The sequence below is a fragment of the Daphnia pulex genome, chromosome 4 (assembly GCF_021134715.1).
Source record: "Daphnia pulex isolate KAP4 chromosome 4, ASM2113471v1".
NCBI lineage: Eukaryota > Metazoa > Arthropoda > Branchiopoda > Diplostraca > Daphniidae > Daphnia > Daphnia pulex.
In genome coordinates, this window is record NC_060020.1 from 7,270,387 (window position 1) to 7,287,119 (window position 16,733).

At 41.9% G+C, this 16,733-nt stretch overlaps 1 protein-coding gene across 1 annotated transcript; it reads left to right on the plus strand.

Moving 5' to 3' along the window:
• The first annotated feature begins 8,734 nt into the window (after positions 1 to 8,734).
• On the plus strand, positions 8,735 to 16,691 carry LOC124192360. Its single transcript, XM_046585593.1, has 24 exons — positions 8,735 to 8,903; positions 9,017 to 9,158; positions 9,223 to 9,557; positions 9,640 to 9,760; positions 9,849 to 10,009; positions 10,080 to 10,267; positions 10,326 to 10,488; positions 10,555 to 10,861; positions 10,935 to 11,093; positions 11,162 to 11,385; positions 11,460 to 11,661; positions 11,720 to 11,863; positions 11,931 to 12,026; positions 12,086 to 12,316; positions 12,383 to 12,606; positions 12,681 to 13,774; positions 13,848 to 14,024; positions 14,108 to 14,745; positions 14,853 to 15,036; positions 15,105 to 15,429; positions 15,501 to 15,780; positions 15,888 to 16,170; positions 16,235 to 16,410; positions 16,488 to 16,691. The coding sequence occupies exons 2-24, from the start codon at positions 9,018 to 9,020 to the stop codon at positions 16,596 to 16,598; spliced, it is 5,964 nt and encodes a 1,987-aa protein (XP_046441549.1). The 5' UTR covers positions 8,735 to 8,903; position 9,017; the 3' UTR covers positions 16,599 to 16,691.
• Positions 16,692 to 16,733: the final 42 nt, after the last annotated feature.

Genomic DNA, 16,733 nt, shown 5'->3' on the forward strand with positions numbered 1-16,733 from the left:
CCAAACACTCTCGGCTGCTTCTGCTGTGTGAGTTGGGGAGGAGTGAAGGATACTATAATTCGCCCCCACGAAACCCCAATTTGTTTCCCAAAAAAGGTTTCTTTTTTTCCTTGTACACAATAACGGGCAGATTCTATATGCGCCTTCGTTAGGGAGCCTCTTTAGATGGCAGTAAATCCTCGTTCATTCCCTTCATCTTTTTTCTTTACCGTTTTCTTCCTTTTCTACTTTTTTTTTCGGGGTTATGGAGAGGGAGGAGGGGAGGAGAGAAAGTCTTATATATATATATACTGTATATATATCTATTTTTTGTGGGCTTGTTTGTGTAAAGTTGAAAAATGCTCGTTTTTTCCACTGGAGAAGAAGAGCTCGTCGCTCCGTGGCCCCCTCCAGGTAACTGCGTTAGCTGCATGGCTCCGTGTTATTTTCTTTTTTCTTCATCCCTGCCAGGCTGCTCCTCTATATACCCCATTATGTTAGCCACTGGACATTTGAGTGACCCCCGAGCGAACGGGTCGAGAGTTTATTTTTTATTTCTTCCCTAAATTTCACCCCATTTAGTTTGTTAATTCCAAAGACTACTCCGTAGCTCTTTTTCTTCTTCTTTTGTGTTTTTTCCCCCCACTTATTATCTTAGTAGGTAGTTGGGAATAGCAATTTAGAACCACCGAAAAAACAGCGGCCAGCAAGCACCTGCTCTTGTTGATCCCTCATCGTTCCGACCCCTGGCAGCACCCAGCGCGGAACGCAACCCAGAAAAATCAAATCCATCCGCCGTAACTATAATAACAGACTCGACACCTCGTCCATCCATTTCAACGCTAATCAAAATGCCATCCGTTTTCCATCCAACAGTTTGTCCCGCCAGCCCAACTCCAATCGCTCCAACTCCGATCCTTCCATAAATTGCGTGGTGCGGATGGTGTTTTTTAACGGCGGCGGCTGTAAACATCTGAGCTCGGCCATTGTCAACCGGATCGAATAAAAGAAGCGGGGGCCACCGAGGCCGAATACACGATCATAATAATAATAATAATAATAACATAGCAGCAGCTCCGTCACATATATAGAAGGACTAGTATATAATACTACCCCGGCCAACCGGCGGCGGTGGTGATTGAATGATCCAAACGACACCGTACGCAAAATCGTTGAAGCGTGAGTTGCAAGTCAGCGCACATAGACAGACAAACACACACACACACACGCTATACCGACTGGCTGCTGCTAGTCGACGGTAGCTGTGTGTGCCAAGTTGGATGTGTAGCGGACAGTTGCCGGGGGGGTTGCGTGACTGGAATAGTAGCGAACGAAACGCGGGGGCAAACTACCGACGACGTTTCGCCTCAACTTATTGCTACTGCGTGGGACCAGTCAGTTTCTCCATAGCCTCTCCTGAAGGACATCCAACAGTGCAGTTGTAACATGTTGGCCAACGTCTAGTATATACTATATAGCCGGTATATAGCACACGGCACACGACACGCAATAGCCGAGTCTAAACGAGGCTATAGAATGCCGGACAAGAAGTGCGTCATTAGATAAATAAAAGAAGACGAAATAAAAGGGACGGATCAGCCCCCCCCCCCAAAAAAAAAAATGTGAAACAAAAGAGGAAAATCCTGAAGAAATTGCGATCAATCAAAAGTAGAGATTTCGGCTGCTGCTCCAAATTGAGTATGAATGGAATACTACTATATAGAGGCCAGCGGCTGTCCGCTTTATATAATATCCATGGCTGGATTGAGTTGTACGCCTCCATATCATCTCCGTGAAGGACGAGGGAGCCAAATGGCTAGTAATCTAGAAGATGGGAGCGTTGAATCAAGTCTCAAAAGGTAGCCGGGGCTAGCAGCTAGCTAGTATAACCGGATCTGATCGAGTCTAGAGAGTCTGATAGGTCCCTTAAGGGATGGACGGTATATAGACCTTCCGCGTTCTTCTTTCGTCCATCTTTTCCACCCTCGCAATATCTAGCATCCACTGCCATATAGTGCGGAATGGATATGTACTGGTACTGCTGAACTACCGTACATGTTTCCATCAGCCATATAATAAGGTTACCATGGCGACGGGGGGACGGCTGCTGTCGGGAGTAACACACAGGCCCAACACGATCTATGATGAAAAGAAGAAGCAACTCCAGATGGACGGATGCGCGAAAAGGAATAGATGAAACGTGAGAAATGGAAAAAGAAGAAGAAATAAAAAGACTGTGCTGCTGTGCTAAAGTTGGTTTGCCATCCAGCGCAAGCGACGAGTCAAATGGAAAGCGACAGAAAAGGAGAAGGAAATAAAGTCGAGCAGAGAAAGAAGAAATGAAAAAAGAGGGGCCCACATGAGAGGACGGAGGGTGGTAGTGGTAGTAGTAGTAGTACAGTAGGAGGGGCTGGTGGTTGCCAAGACAACAAGGATCTAACACGGTATTGATCGTTCATGATTCAACCTTCTTCTCCCGGCCTCCTTTGCACAACACAACACACCCTCCGCTCGACGCTATACAGCGATTTAGACTATACAGAATCCACAGCAGAGCAATATACTCTGATGGCAGTATAGCAGTATAGTAGTAGTGTAGCTTCAGTTGCAGCAGGAGGAGGAGGAGGAGGAACAAGCTACTGGGAAAAACTTTCACAGTCACCCAGGAACAACGGGACACGTCACCCTGCCCGTTGGTCGACCATCATCTCTCCCTTTTGGGAGGGGCCGTCTCATCCCTCTTATTCCCCCCCATCCCCCATCCCTATTATAAGAGGACCAGCAACTCTAATGGTCTAACCCCAATCTTGATGCAGTATATAGAGGAAAGACGAAGGAGTTCTGACTCATCCATTCAAGTCCTCTCGACGTGGACCGCTCGATCCGCGACGCCCTGCGACGCTCTCTATAACATGACTGACTCCCTCCTTCTTCTTCCTCTTCTGTTTTCTCTCCTTATATTCTGCCAGATATATATTGTCTTCATAACGAACATTCTTCACGGCTCGGCAGCCATGCCCCCGGTGGGGTTATGGGACCGTCTGATGGTCTAGTCAGTCCGAATCCCAACGACGTCTTTTCTCTATAGGCAATATCTTTTCCTTTTATTATTATGACGATCTGACTGTCAAACTCCGGAGGGAAGGAAAAGATTGTCTCACTTGTGTGTTTGCCGTCCTAAACGGATATAAGAAAAAAAAGATCCTGCTGCTTATTTCCTTATAGATAGAGTTTCGTCCTTTTCCTTGAGTGCGTATATGTAATATGGCGATGGCCTTTGAAATCGAACGCTGCTGCTTGCGTTTTCCTTCTATATATATTTTTACCTTTTGGGCAGCCATTTCATTGGGTTCACCGATTCTCATTGCAAATCCAATGAAATATTCAAATACGCGCGACTCACGTTTCACCGTCCCGCTCGACGTCCGTTTCGTTTCGTGTGTTCATTCAATATTCATTCAATGACGCGCATTCCGCACGTCTTTTATATCTCCTATATACACTTCCGTTTGCCCGCGAATAACAAGAAGCATTTAACTTGAACTGACACTGCTGCGCATACATTAACTCCCCCCTGTAAACAGAGTACCGACGACGCCCGTCCTCTTGTGTCTTTGACAAATAAGTCGACATGTAGACACTGTGTTTAACATTTCGTGAATGCGAACAACACACATCAAAGATTCGATTATTGGCAGCAACGAGTAAAGAGAGGGAGGGATAAGAAAAGCCAATCGATCGGCGCTGGACGCAACACTTGGCATCTCTCTCCGTGATGCCACGGGTTACACGCATAAAGAGAAGCGCCCGTGCACGACATATGGCCAAATTTGAATATCTTTGTACAGTCGCTGTGCACACAGACGAGGAGTTCAGGAGCTTTGCGGACGATTGAACAAAGAAAACGGACACGCCGAGCTGCTGGTGCTTCGACCTTTTTTTGATTTATTTTTATTTTCTAGACATTCCTGGGCCAGCAGCTAATAGAGTGACTGCTCAATGCATCTAAAGGGATAGGAATCGGACATTGAATAGAGAGGAGCAGGCACGTTGGGGTCTCCTATGACCCCCCGAAAGTCTATACAAACTAGTCGTCGAGGATAGTCGAGCCTCTTTCGCTGTCAGCTCAATTGAATGAACCGGCCCAGCAACTATGAGAGCAAAAAGGCGACGGGGCTATTGTGAACAGCAGCGATGGTGGCCGCCAGTCGTCTGCGGGATATATGAACAAGATGGGGGCCGAGAAAGTTTCGACTAAAGGTACTATAGTCCATACACTATGCAGCTCTAGCTAAATCAGGCTCAAGCATCACATGACCTCAATCCCCTCTGTTGTACAAGATGTAAGAAGATATTGTATAATAGACGCTGCTGCTGCTGCTGCTCTATGCGATTCAGTTCTGTTTCCTACATATATAAACTCACTGCATCATGTTTGTTTGTTTGTCTGTCGAGCTTCTTTATATGACATCTCGTCACGACGGGGCTTATTATTAAATGTCTTTGGTTCATCGTCTCAGATGACTCGACAGCAATCGTACAACCATTGACCCGCTCCCCAGGTGTTATTGTGTATTCCACCGTCGTAAAATTCTCCAAATGTCTAGAAGAGAGGGGAGAGACTTACAATACTGTCGCATTTTTTTCTTCTTCCTTCCTCCCCAGCTTTTTAATTGTTCCTTTGGTTCACGTTTCACAATTGCCGGAGAAATCGCCCGTCCATTATATGCGCAATCCTAGTCTCGATTGTTATAGCCCCTCGCTGATTGAATCCGCCTGGCATTGTCTGCGCTGCCGTTCAAATGGATGGATCAAGATCAATAACGCTCCGCTGCGTCTAATAAGGCATTGAAAATTCTTCTTCTTCTTCTGTTATTGCCGCAAAATGGATGTCTCATATTAGATCGTTCTAACCGAGCGCTATATAGACGCGCGTTTATTTTTTCCCTCGTACCGCCGCCGCATCAGCTATATAGGAGGCAGCTATAATCTAAAAAGGACGGGCGTCAGCTGATCGATAAATACTATTTTAATGGGTCGGCTTTTTGAACTTTCCGTGTGTATGTACATAAGACACACAAAAGACTGTTGGAGCTGATAAGAAGGCCGTGGAAAACTCTAGAGACTAGACGGCGATTCACGGCCGACTGTATATAGCAGAGGCCCTGCGTTTCAAATGTCTAAATCTCTGTGCACACACACACACACAAGACTATAGACCCCTTTGGAGAGATGTGCCACACAGGAGCGGGAGCGCATTCATCATCATCATCTCTCGCTCCCGGCTCGAGCAGTGTTGGTATGGGCCTCGTCTTTTACTCTAGTCCGCGTTACGCGGAACGGGGCAGCGGGAGCGAGGCTTTTTCATTGGAATCCATGGCGCATTTCGCTCTTTTCATTCATTTCACTGTCGGTTATAATGACGTGAAATAAGAAGGGAATCAGCAGTGAATTTACTCTCGGCGCGAGTGTATACACACACACCGCGCGCTCGCTGAGATTAGATGCATATAACAGCAGCAGTTGGTGAACAGGCGGCGGCGGTACTATATAAAGTGCTATATGATGGGAACTTGGCCATCGCCAGCGCTGAAATTTCAGTTGAACAAGTTTCTTATGGTCCCCGGCTTTTATATATATTCTTCTTCTTTCTATACACCCTCCTCTTTACATTCGATGTCATGTGTGTTCATTCCACGATTTATTTCACTGCCACTACAGATTTACTGCTGGGCGTTGGGAAGAGCAAAGAAGAAGAAGACACCCTCCTCTCTCCCACCAGACCTTATATAACTCCCCCGTCGCCAGGTTTTTTTCCGCTGTAATTCTCCAGGTTCTTATTTTTCCTCCTAGCTCTTTCTATCTTTCTCCCCTTGAAAGTTGCAACCCCTCTTCGACGTGAAATAGGCCCTAGAGTCCCCCCCCTCCAATTCATACGTGGTACTACCTCATAACGACGCAGTGTTAAAGTCACCGGAGCCAGGGGATAAATCAAACCAAGAGTTAACACACAAGGTGGAGGAGCCAGCAAAAGATGTTTAGAGTTGGCTCATCATCCGAGGAGCGGATCGTAAAGTTAAAGAAACCACAATGAGTCACAGACAAAAAAAGAAGAATATATAAGAGTCGCTTCTTCTTCATTTTGTTGTGTGTTCTCAGTTCAGGTACCTACGTACATAATGTGACGGAAAGTGTAGCCATGAACCGCGACGAACGTTGCGCCATGCAGGGTCGGTGAATCATCATTATGTGACGCGCACTTGACATTGCGCTATCGTCGTCGAGGGCCATCGACGCAAGTAAAGAAAAAAGGATCCGCACATCAGGATCAGTGGATGATTTTTTTGTTGACTCAAACGAGACCAAGCGAACAAGAACGAGGATGAATGGCGGTCCCTTCTATTTATCTTCTTCTCCCGGCATGTTTATTTGCTGTTTTTATTTTTTTTAATTCCCAAACTTCTTTTTCACTATTATACGTTATCTTATCCTTTCCCGTCCATGTTTAAAACGAGATTCCAGGAAGATGGCGCAGCAAAGGCAGCGCCGGAATCTTCTTCCGTCTATAGGCTATTTAGCTGCACCCTTAAACCTTTTGAGAGCTATATGAGAATCAAAGATAAGCAGGAGCAGAAGAATAAAACAATTCTTTTGCTTTCATTTCCGATTGTATCATTAACTTGACTCGTCGTCCTTGTTATCGGAGCGTGAATGCAACTTGGGTCTTCGGGATTTCCCTTTTTTTCTTCTTCTTCTTCTTCTTCTTTCGACTTGAGCGTGGCCAAATCTGTGGTCCCCGGTCGATATGTGCAGGATGACAACACAAAAAAGAAAGAAGCAGGAAAGATGGTAGACGGAGCAATAAACAAGGCAAACATCCGAAAACGATTGCAGCATCGTTCCTAGCTGGGTGGCCACCGGACGACCATTCCTTATTCCTTCACATACGCAGTTTTACCAGTTCTAATAAGGAAACAAGCTGAAAATAAGATTTTTTGATTCATTCGGGGAAAAAATTTGGCCATCGCCGTCATATTAAATTAGAACTAATGGTTGCCTTGACGTGTAAAGACATTTCTTAAACGGTTAATTTCTCTTGTGGTCTGACACATGAGAGGATTCATTTTTTGGTGTGAATAATATACTCATCCACACCAATTTACCACCATTTTGATGTGGTGGTGACTTTGGTAGGCCCCGTATACGGGACAAGGAGGGGCAGGAAGGAAGCCAATCTAAATCACGAAGCTTTTCACAACTGTTTTAAACATATATATTTTCGTTTCCTTTTGTGTTGTGCTGTCTAAAAGGTGGCAGCCATTGTGCTGCACTCGCTGGTGTGATTCTTTAGACTTGATAACTTGCAACGCTTCCTCTTCCTCCTCTTTTTTCCGCTTTGACTTTTATTTTCAGTTAATTATAATACCATAACATCGTATTACGGTTTATCTGCTGGTCGGCCGCGATACAGATTAAATGTTCCCTATTCACTTAGACCTTCTGTGACGTCCGCCGCAGCCCCATACAACCGCTTAAAAGCTTTATTGATGATCAGAAAACCGTTGCTGGGCAGCGATTGAAACGAATAAGAAAAGCGCAGCAATTTGTCTCGAGTGCTATCTGGCCATTAGATCGAACTCCAGCAGGTACATGAGTGTATTTTTAGACATTTTTACGGTCTCGTGGCAGAGATTTGTTTACGACGTGTAACAGGATGACGAATCGTCAAGAACCATTTCTCTACGTCGTTCGGTGGCATGCGGCGATGCACTAGAAAAAAGCACCACAGATCCATCTAGTATACTTTTATATACGCCACGGATCATGGAAGATACGAGAGAATGGAATAGAAATTGAAGAGACGCTACAGACGGATGATGGGATTTCTGAGCCTTTTCAGCGCAACAAGAGTTTCCAATCCCGTTTTCGATCGGATCTTTACATTCTCTGATGATATTCTTTTACAGCGTTGCGTTCATGTCGTGAAAACGGATAGACGTCGGCGTAACCGAATTAGATTTTTTTTAGCTGCACAAGTATATATAAGAGACGAGAGGCCAACGGTTACGACTGCGGCGATGGTCTTAAACGAATACGAAATCGATCGGGAGAGGTGCCGCTCGTTAGTTGTTGTGCGCGCGGCCTCAACAGGAAGTGATTCCACGCCAGCTAGCTCCTTTGTCGTCACGAAACCACAAACGTACGTTATACATTCACCACCTCGTATGTTCGAGTGCCAGTTAAATACCTAGTCACGCCCAAAGCACGTTACGATGTCGGGACAGCGCATTGTTGTCGCAAATGGATGATGCGTTTGTTCGGGAGTGTACACCATAACCCTAATGATGTTCGTCTACCGAAAAATAAGGTTAATTCTTTAGGCCTACTTAGCGGGTGATTTAGTACACATTTACGTAAACACAGATTTTTTAATAATGAAAAATGATTTTTTTAAAAGTGACGTAGAGAAACATTAGGTTAATAGAAGAGTTGAAGTTCTGTCCTATACATCTTCTGCTACCAACAGAACTTGCCAGTCTGAATTTAAAAAAATATTTGCTGAAGATGTCTCCTAGGATTATGAATGGATATTTAAAAAAAATGTAACACCTTAAACACGATCACGCAGTCACGAATTTGAATTTCTCACGTAACCTAAAATTCGACAAACACCGGATGAACGCCATCTGTTGGTCACAGTTTGTGATTTCGATTCAATTTTTGGGTTATGGTGCAAACCATTAGCGCCACTTTTGTACACAAAGCAATCACCTGATTTCAAACCATAACGAAAGAAACAGTCACAAAGAAGAAAAGAGTCTAACTCTAATTGTCGTTTCAATCGATTTCAGTTAACATTTTCTGAACTAAGAAACAAGTGTTCCCTACTTTACAGAGTATTGAAAATCTACATACATTTCCAGGTGAGACGAAAACGAAATGTTCTTTCAAAATGGTTTTCATTGTTTGAATCTTTTCATTTGAAAATTGATCATTTGCCTTTAATGTGTTGTTTTTCAACTTTTTTTTCTATCAGAATGGCGGCTTGCTGGAATGTTATTAATACTGAGTGGGATCCAGATCAAGAGACTGTCAATTTTGGTACAAGGCAGTGTGTTGTAGTCGATTCAGCTATCTTTGATGTTGTTACATTGGCCACAGTAGAATGCACCAATCCTGTAAGCAATAACTTCAAGTTTTTATAATTCTGTTTTCTAACTGTAAATTTTAAAAATATTTCAGGGGACAAAGTCTGAACCAAGAGTCAATGGAAGCATGTGGGAACAATTTACCGTTCTGGCAGTTGATAGCTATTGCCATATTCTCACCGACAACTGCCAGACTGTTTTAAAAAGTTTCTCTTTGGATTCATTCCCAAATTGTTTGGGCTGGTCTTTGGATGGAAAATTCCTGTTTATTGTCACAGAAGGAGGCTTCATGAGTGTAATCTACATTCCAGACAGCTTGCTGCTTGCAACTATGCCTTTGCCAAACTTTAGTATTCCAAACCAGGCAGTTTACATTACCGTAAGAAAGGATGAAGTTCTTCTGCTCAATAGCAGTGGGGTTTTGTTGAGGTAAAGAAAAACAGGCAACCAATGATTAAGAAAGCATCATATTATTAGTGTCAAACTAATAACAAAACTTCCTTCATTCTAGATTAAGCAATTTGAATCTTGAAAGTCTTGCAACAGCCTTGTCCAATAAAAATGGACCAAAAGCTCAAGAAATTCAGAGTGCAATGAAACAAGAAGTTGTGGAATGTTTACTAAAAACAAAGGTATTTTCTTCAGGTTTTAGAATGTATTTTTCTCTTCTAGTTTACTCACAAAATATTTTTCGATTCACCAATTCTACTTTATGTGTAGGTAACAGCTGCAACAGTAATTGATTACTTAAACGGCGATGCCCTTCTGGTGATTGGTAGTATTCACGGAATTTTCCTTTGGGATTTTACGAAAAACGTGATTGTTACTGGTGCACCTTTGAGCTGTATCTTACGGCAAATTGAAGCAACTAGTTGCAGCAAGTAATAGTGATTTTCTCGACTTATGATATGCCATTTGTTGTGCAAACACTTAACATATATTACGATGAAGGTTCATAATCGCACTGGACGATGAGGGTCGATTGATTTGCTACGACGTCGATTTTCTTTTGCCTGTTTACTACATTGAATCGAACGGGCAATTTGTGTTTCTTGAGCTTGATAAAACGACCAAGCGCATTTTGACCACAGACTTGTCCGATATGGAAAATCGATCGATCATAATGAGATCATTCAAAGGTAACATTTCCAATCTCGTAGTGTCTTAATCAATCCTTACTAACGAACGAATTTTCAGGATCTGAGATAGAATATCGAGTTCTTGTAAGCGATTTCTGCTATTTGATTTCGTCTTCAAGTAAGCAGAATGACATCATGTTTATTGAGGGTGCACGTGACAGGGACGGAAATGTAACTACTTTGCGAATAAGGAAAATGGCAGAAGGACGACCAATTGATAGGTAAATTCCCAGTAGTATTTCTCGATTTTGTTGTCAACATCAGAATTGCTTATTTTCCAATTTAAGGTTAAGACGATTAATCGCGCGAGGGAGATTTGACGAAGGGCTTCACTTTGCTCAAAATTTCGACTTGGATATGCAACTAGTATACACCGCTAAAGCCACCCGGCTCTCACATGAATTATCTGTTTGGGCAAATACGAAGCCGGAAGTAATTTCTGGCAAATTTAAGGATTTCATCGACACGTTAGACTGCATTACTGAGCTTCGGTTCGTGGTAGAAAGTTGTTTGAAATGCGCCCCTACTACCGTTGAGTACATCCGTAGTTCGCTCTCATATGCCAGGAAAAGACTAAATCTAAACAAAAACAAGGTAATTACCATATTCAAATTCCCAAACTTTCAAATAATTTCGTACGATTAACGGTTATCCCACTTGTTTATAGGACGAAGAATGTGAGCGGGTACCGTACATTTTGGAAGTGTGTAACGTCCAAGAGAAGCTCGATACGTTCGAATTAATCTACGGCCAGAAATTGATCCAATATTGGTATACTATCGACATGAAGGATATGTTCAACACTCTAATAGAGATTTTAAACCTGGTATGTTATTTCATTTTTAAATAAAACTATTGTGTCATTTCTTCATCATTTCCGTCATTTATTTTCAGGAAGAAATGACCAGTGCTCTAATCCTGTGGCAAAGGCATAGTGTTGAAATTGTCACTGATCCTGCCTTCGGAGAAGAAGAAACGCTTCAACTTCTTGGAAGTATACCTTCGGATATGAATTCGACCATCCTTCTACCTTGGCTTCAACACGTTTTGCCAAGTTTGGTTCAATTTGACAGCGAACGCATTCCACTGGTGATTGACTGGATCATCAGAAAAGCTGCGTAAGTGAATTGGTGGAACATTCTATTTTTTGGGCAATTTATATGTGTTTACCTGTTATTCTTTCCCGGTGCAGTTCTTTCGAAAGTACTGAAAGACAAGAATGGCCCCGAAATGCCCTCAAATTCGCCGACATTTTGCTAACGTCTTTAAAGAAAGTGAGTGATTCCCCTGATGGCCCAATGGCACCACTATTTGATTCAATCCAAGACCTCAAGGAGATGGTTGTACTGTATGAAAATTACAAAATTCCTATTACCTTCAGCAAATTTACTCAGGTACGAGTTTTGTCTCATTTTCAGACTGTATTTTATCTTAATTTAAATCGTACCTCAGGAGAACAAGTTGGCTACAATCATTCTCCTGTTGAATTGGCTGCCGACAGCTGCAGACGTTGGTCCGTTTTTGGATGTGTTTCTGTTGCCATTTATGCGTCGACGAGCCATGGACATTGATGAGAGCATATTTCACTACATCTTGGTACTACTATTCTAATTTCGGCACAGACGGTCCGCTACTATAACATTTTTATCATATGTTCCGTTAGAATTTACTTCACAACTCTGTGAGTTGGTGGCATAGTGGACAAGCACAATGGGAACAAATTGTTGCTACATTGATCACTTACATTAAGAGTATTGAGGTATTTTATATTTTTAACAACTTCTCATCAGTGAACTTCAAGCCTTCCGTTTTGTCCAGGTCCAAGCCAAATCCATACTTGCTGCACTTTGCCAAGCCCCCGTGCCTTGGAGTTCGACAGTAACAGAACTTGCAGAGAAAGGGAAAAAGCTTGAACATCCGCTAGCCGAGAAAATTAAAGAAGAACATTCCATTGTTCCCCTTAAAACGGTCTTACGACACTACAATATTCATGTCTTCGATTTGACTGATACGCTTCTCATGAATTGCATCGTGCGGAATATTCTGAAGGTATGTTGTTGACCAAGTTGAAAACCAAAATGCTAATCGCATGACTAATTTATTATATTTTTGCAGCAACAAACAAAGGACTGCCTTGAACACGCACTCACTGTGGCAATGACATCGAGTGCAATCGCTGAAAATAACGTACGCACGACCTACCTTACAAGTTTGATGTGCAGTGACAAGCATGATCTGATTGTAGAGACGCTAGGTCAAATGTCAAACGATGAACGAGCTGACTGTTGCCGGAATCTCATGTATTTTATTGAAGGCTCTGTTAATTCATACGTTAAAAAGTATAAAGTTTGTTTCATTGTAAAATTTCTGCTTTGCTGCTATCGATATCTAATATTGCACTTTCTTCTTACAGGCCTAATCAGATGACTCAAAAGCGAGCTGATGCTTGCATGAATTGTCTCAACGGAATTTGGAAGAGTTACACATCAACAAACAAACAACAAATCGTCAGTAGTTGGACTGATCGTATTTCAGATTTGAGAAATGTACATCGTCTAATGTCTCACGGTGTGGCTATATCTACGAACAGCTACTGTTACCTGAAAGAGCGGCAAAATACTTTGCGTAATTTTTGCAATTTTCTCATTGAGAAGGAAGTGATGGACTACACGGAGCTGAACAGTGTTGCCCACCTCTTGTCGCTTCCCGAGTCATTTGCTCTACAAGAACAAATTCTGTGTGCACGGTCGTCTGGAAAAGACGAAGTGATGGTGACCTGTTCACAAAGGTTGTTAGTTTGCCTTGCAGGTACAGAAATGGCCGAAGCTTGTTACTTAGCAGCACAGTGTTTGAACCAAAGTAGCCACGCTCACGATACGATTGAACTCCAGAGTCAACTAGCCGCTAAAGCTGCAACATACTGTTCAAGTGAATCTTTGATGGATCCCAGTGAACTTTGCTGCCTGGTCAATTTAAGGAATCTCATTCTGAAGCGTTCCTCGGCAGTTGGCACACCTGACATTTACAGCAGCATTTCATCTTTGGGAGTTTATCAAGATTTTACAACACCCATTCTCAATCGCGATATTATGAAATATCTCTCTACAGCTCAAGCTCGAGTATTGCCATGTCTTGAACTTACCAAGGGAACCAATTCGATTGTGGGTCTGTCAGCCCGAGTCCAAATTTCAGAAGCAGCCGAGGCCTTGCGGGAGTTTGCCAAAGAATGTCTTGGTGTAATCCAGGTGTTGCGGGGCTGTCGACAGTTGATGCCTGCTCTCTATTTGGCGTACGCCTCGGACTCGCTAGTTCATCTTATGTTTCTTCAGCTACCTAATCTGGATTTGGTGGCGGTATACAATAAGACCATCTCCAAGCATTTTGACGAGCTATCTTCCCAACTTCTAGTTCGAGTGATGACTGCAAATCGACCTGATATCCCAGATATGGCACTAGCTACTTCATGCCTTTTGATTCTGGGACCCACCGAAGGCTTTAAATATCTTGGTGCGTATATGAAATTATTTGTTTTGTTTTCTATTTTTGTCTAAATTTTTTTTTACTCGTGTCTCTACTATAGTGGATCTTGTTAAGCGTTCCACATCTGATCGACGTCGGGTTTTCTACATTGGATTTCTTGGCCGTTTGCTTTTTAAACTTGCGGCAACAGGCGGCGAAGAAGAAGAGTTTTTTGATTCCGTTATCCTTCGCTGTCATTGGAGTATGAAGCTTGCACCTTTCGGGATTCACGTCCAGAGTAAGCATTGCTCTGTTCAGCTAAAATGATTTTAAACCTGCAATGTATTAATTATTTTTTTTTTAATTACTTTTTTTTTGCAGTACCGCCAGTCGACGAAATGCTACCAATTATGGACACTTTGGTTACTTTAGAGGACGTTCCACTCGAACTGATAAGCTCATTTTGCTCGAATTTCCCTTTAAATCTCAGTGCGGCGTATATTTCTAGAGCACAGTATCTGATCGTATCCACGGATGCTACTAATATGAAAGGAAGAATTGGCAAAATCCACGATGTTTTGTCTCAGCTGGCACCAATCGAAGTTCAAAAACTGGTTCAAAGTGTACGCTGCAAAGTCAGTCCTTATAACTATGAACTGCTCTCCTGCTTATTGGGAATTCTGTATGACCTGCAACCTGATGCGCTAGAAGTCAAGACAATGCTAGAGCTATTGGAGTTCCTGTCTTGCTATGAAAGATCCGTTCCACCAGGAATCATGGAACAACAGACTTCATTTTATCGACTTCCTGGTTCGGATGAATGGCCCCAAAAACGTTTGCCCATGTACTACCAGATTGATTCCAGCTTGGCTAAAAACATCTACTATGAAGAATTTCACATTTCCAACTGGACTATTTGGTATAATTCACCTTCCCTTCTACCAATCAACCGCGACGAAATTTGTATGATGGCGGTCAACAATACTGTTAAACGCTATAACAAGGATTATCTAGATCAGGTAACATAAAAAAGTACATTACTCGCCGATTTATAAAGTGTTTATGCTCAAAATTTAATTTAATTTTTTAAATATTTGTTTTAATTCTTTTTATTTTGAAAATCAAGGCCCAAGTTGAGTCCGTATTCCACAAAATCAAACAATGTTTAGATTGTATTAGTACTGTTTCTCGGGCTGCAGCTTGCGCTGGAGATATTACACAAAGACTGACCACTAGCCCTGAAAATTATTATGCCGCTGAATTGCACATGCAACAGTGCGAGAAATGGAAGAACGAAAATGATCCGTCAGGTATGTTATATCGCTGTGGTTTTATAATTATGTGAACTTCTCCTTGAAATGCTTTTTTAATCTTAAAGGTGTTGCCGCCTACAATAAAAGTGTCAAAGTTCATCAAAGGGTTCAAACTGAAGAGAGTTTGGCATACTTTAAGTTGTGGAACAAGCGACATGAAACACTGACTCCATATCCTGAGCGTCTCATTCGTTCTCTGTTTGAAGACTGTGGCACTCCTGATCGGTTTCAAGATATTAATTCTGCAGCAGAAAATATTTGCCAAATATTTAACTTGAATCTGAAGGTTCTAAAGCATTCAATGATGCAAGAATGGTTGCCTATGATTGAACAATATCAGCAAGAAGATTTTTATCAACCTTATGGAATGGAATCAAATGGAGCTGCACAGTAACTATTTAAAGTTTCCTTATGTTAAAGGACTGATTATGTAAATAATTGTTTTTTTTTTCATCTTTTAGAGATTTAAGTGTTGAATTACAAAATAAGCAAAATTTGGAACGCGTGATTTGCTTGTTGAGCGGTTCTGATTACGTTTCGTGGGTCGCATATCTCCGTGAAAAAGCTTTAAACGACGAAGAACGTCCAGCTGTCCGAATGAGGGCTTTAACGGCTCTGCAAGCTGCTTTAACTGAAGATCAAATGATGGAACACATGGAACTCCATTCCTACACTTTAAATTTACGCATTAAAGTATTAAACTTCTTGAGTCGCCTTGAAGTTCTGGGTTTGGTTTATAAGGTACTGTATGCATCAACGTATGCGTTTTCCGCCTGTCGTAACTATACTTTTCCCTATTTCTGCTGAACTTTAAACATCGTTATACAAACTTTCTTTTCCATAAACAGGAAGACGAATTTGAAGTGACAGATAAAGCAGATTTGATTCGCGCTTTACTTCAGAGTGGAGCTAGTACTCAGCGTTGCATTACTTTGGCCATGGATCTGGCAACTTGCAACATTATTCAAGATGCTGATATTTGGTCCAGTATTTTAGAGCGAGTGGTCAAGTTCAACCTGCTCGAAACGGCTCATTCTCTCATCAAAGATATTTCAGAGATTCGATATTTATGGATCAATCCAGTTATGGCACCTGTATGGAACTTAATCTTACAAGCGCCATTCAAGCAAAGTAAGCAAATGCATCAAACTGAAAAGATGAGAAGAGCTTTTGCTACCCGTAAATATTTGTTTAGATAGCAGTGATGTAAACTGCTGCATTTCCGCCCTCGAGATGCTGTGGAGTTGCCCAATTCTCGAAGATATAGATTTGGATTCTCTTGAAAAGTGCGTCCTCAACCATGATTACCCATATTTGGCCGCCTTACTATTGCCATTCATCAGAAATAAGAAACGGTTAGACTTAATTCAGGTAAGATAAAGTAATGTTTTGCAAACAACAACAAAAATTATACTAATAATTTTCGTTTTATTTATCATCTTATTTAGAAATTGCAAGGTTTTGGGACATCAGAGATTTTAGAAAAGAAACTATTCGAAAAATGTCCAACATTTCCTTATCTAAATCTAATCAAATCACTACTTTCACACAACTCATAGTCTGGAATCAGGACTCAATTCAGTGATTCTTATTGTTATTGGGTGTGCTGAAATCCAAAATTCAGAAAATATATAATCAAATATTAAATAAAGGCCTAAAGGATTTTTGTTTTTTAATTTTCCTTGTAATTGATT

Excerpts from the sequence above, each read along its gene's own strand:
- LOC124192360 (XM_046585593.1), top strand. The coding sequence starts at position 9,018 with ATGGCGGCTTGCTGGAATGTTATTAATACTGAGTGGGATCCAGATCAA. Across the intron at positions 11,094-11,161 it reads TAATAGAGATTTTAAACCTG|GAAGAAATGACCAGTGCTCT; the intron begins GTATGTTATTTC and ends ATTTATTTTCAG. Across the intron at positions 12,027-12,085 it reads CTTACATTAAGAGTATTGAG|GTCCAAGCCAAATCCATACT; the intron begins GTATTTTATATT and ends CGTTTTGTCCAG.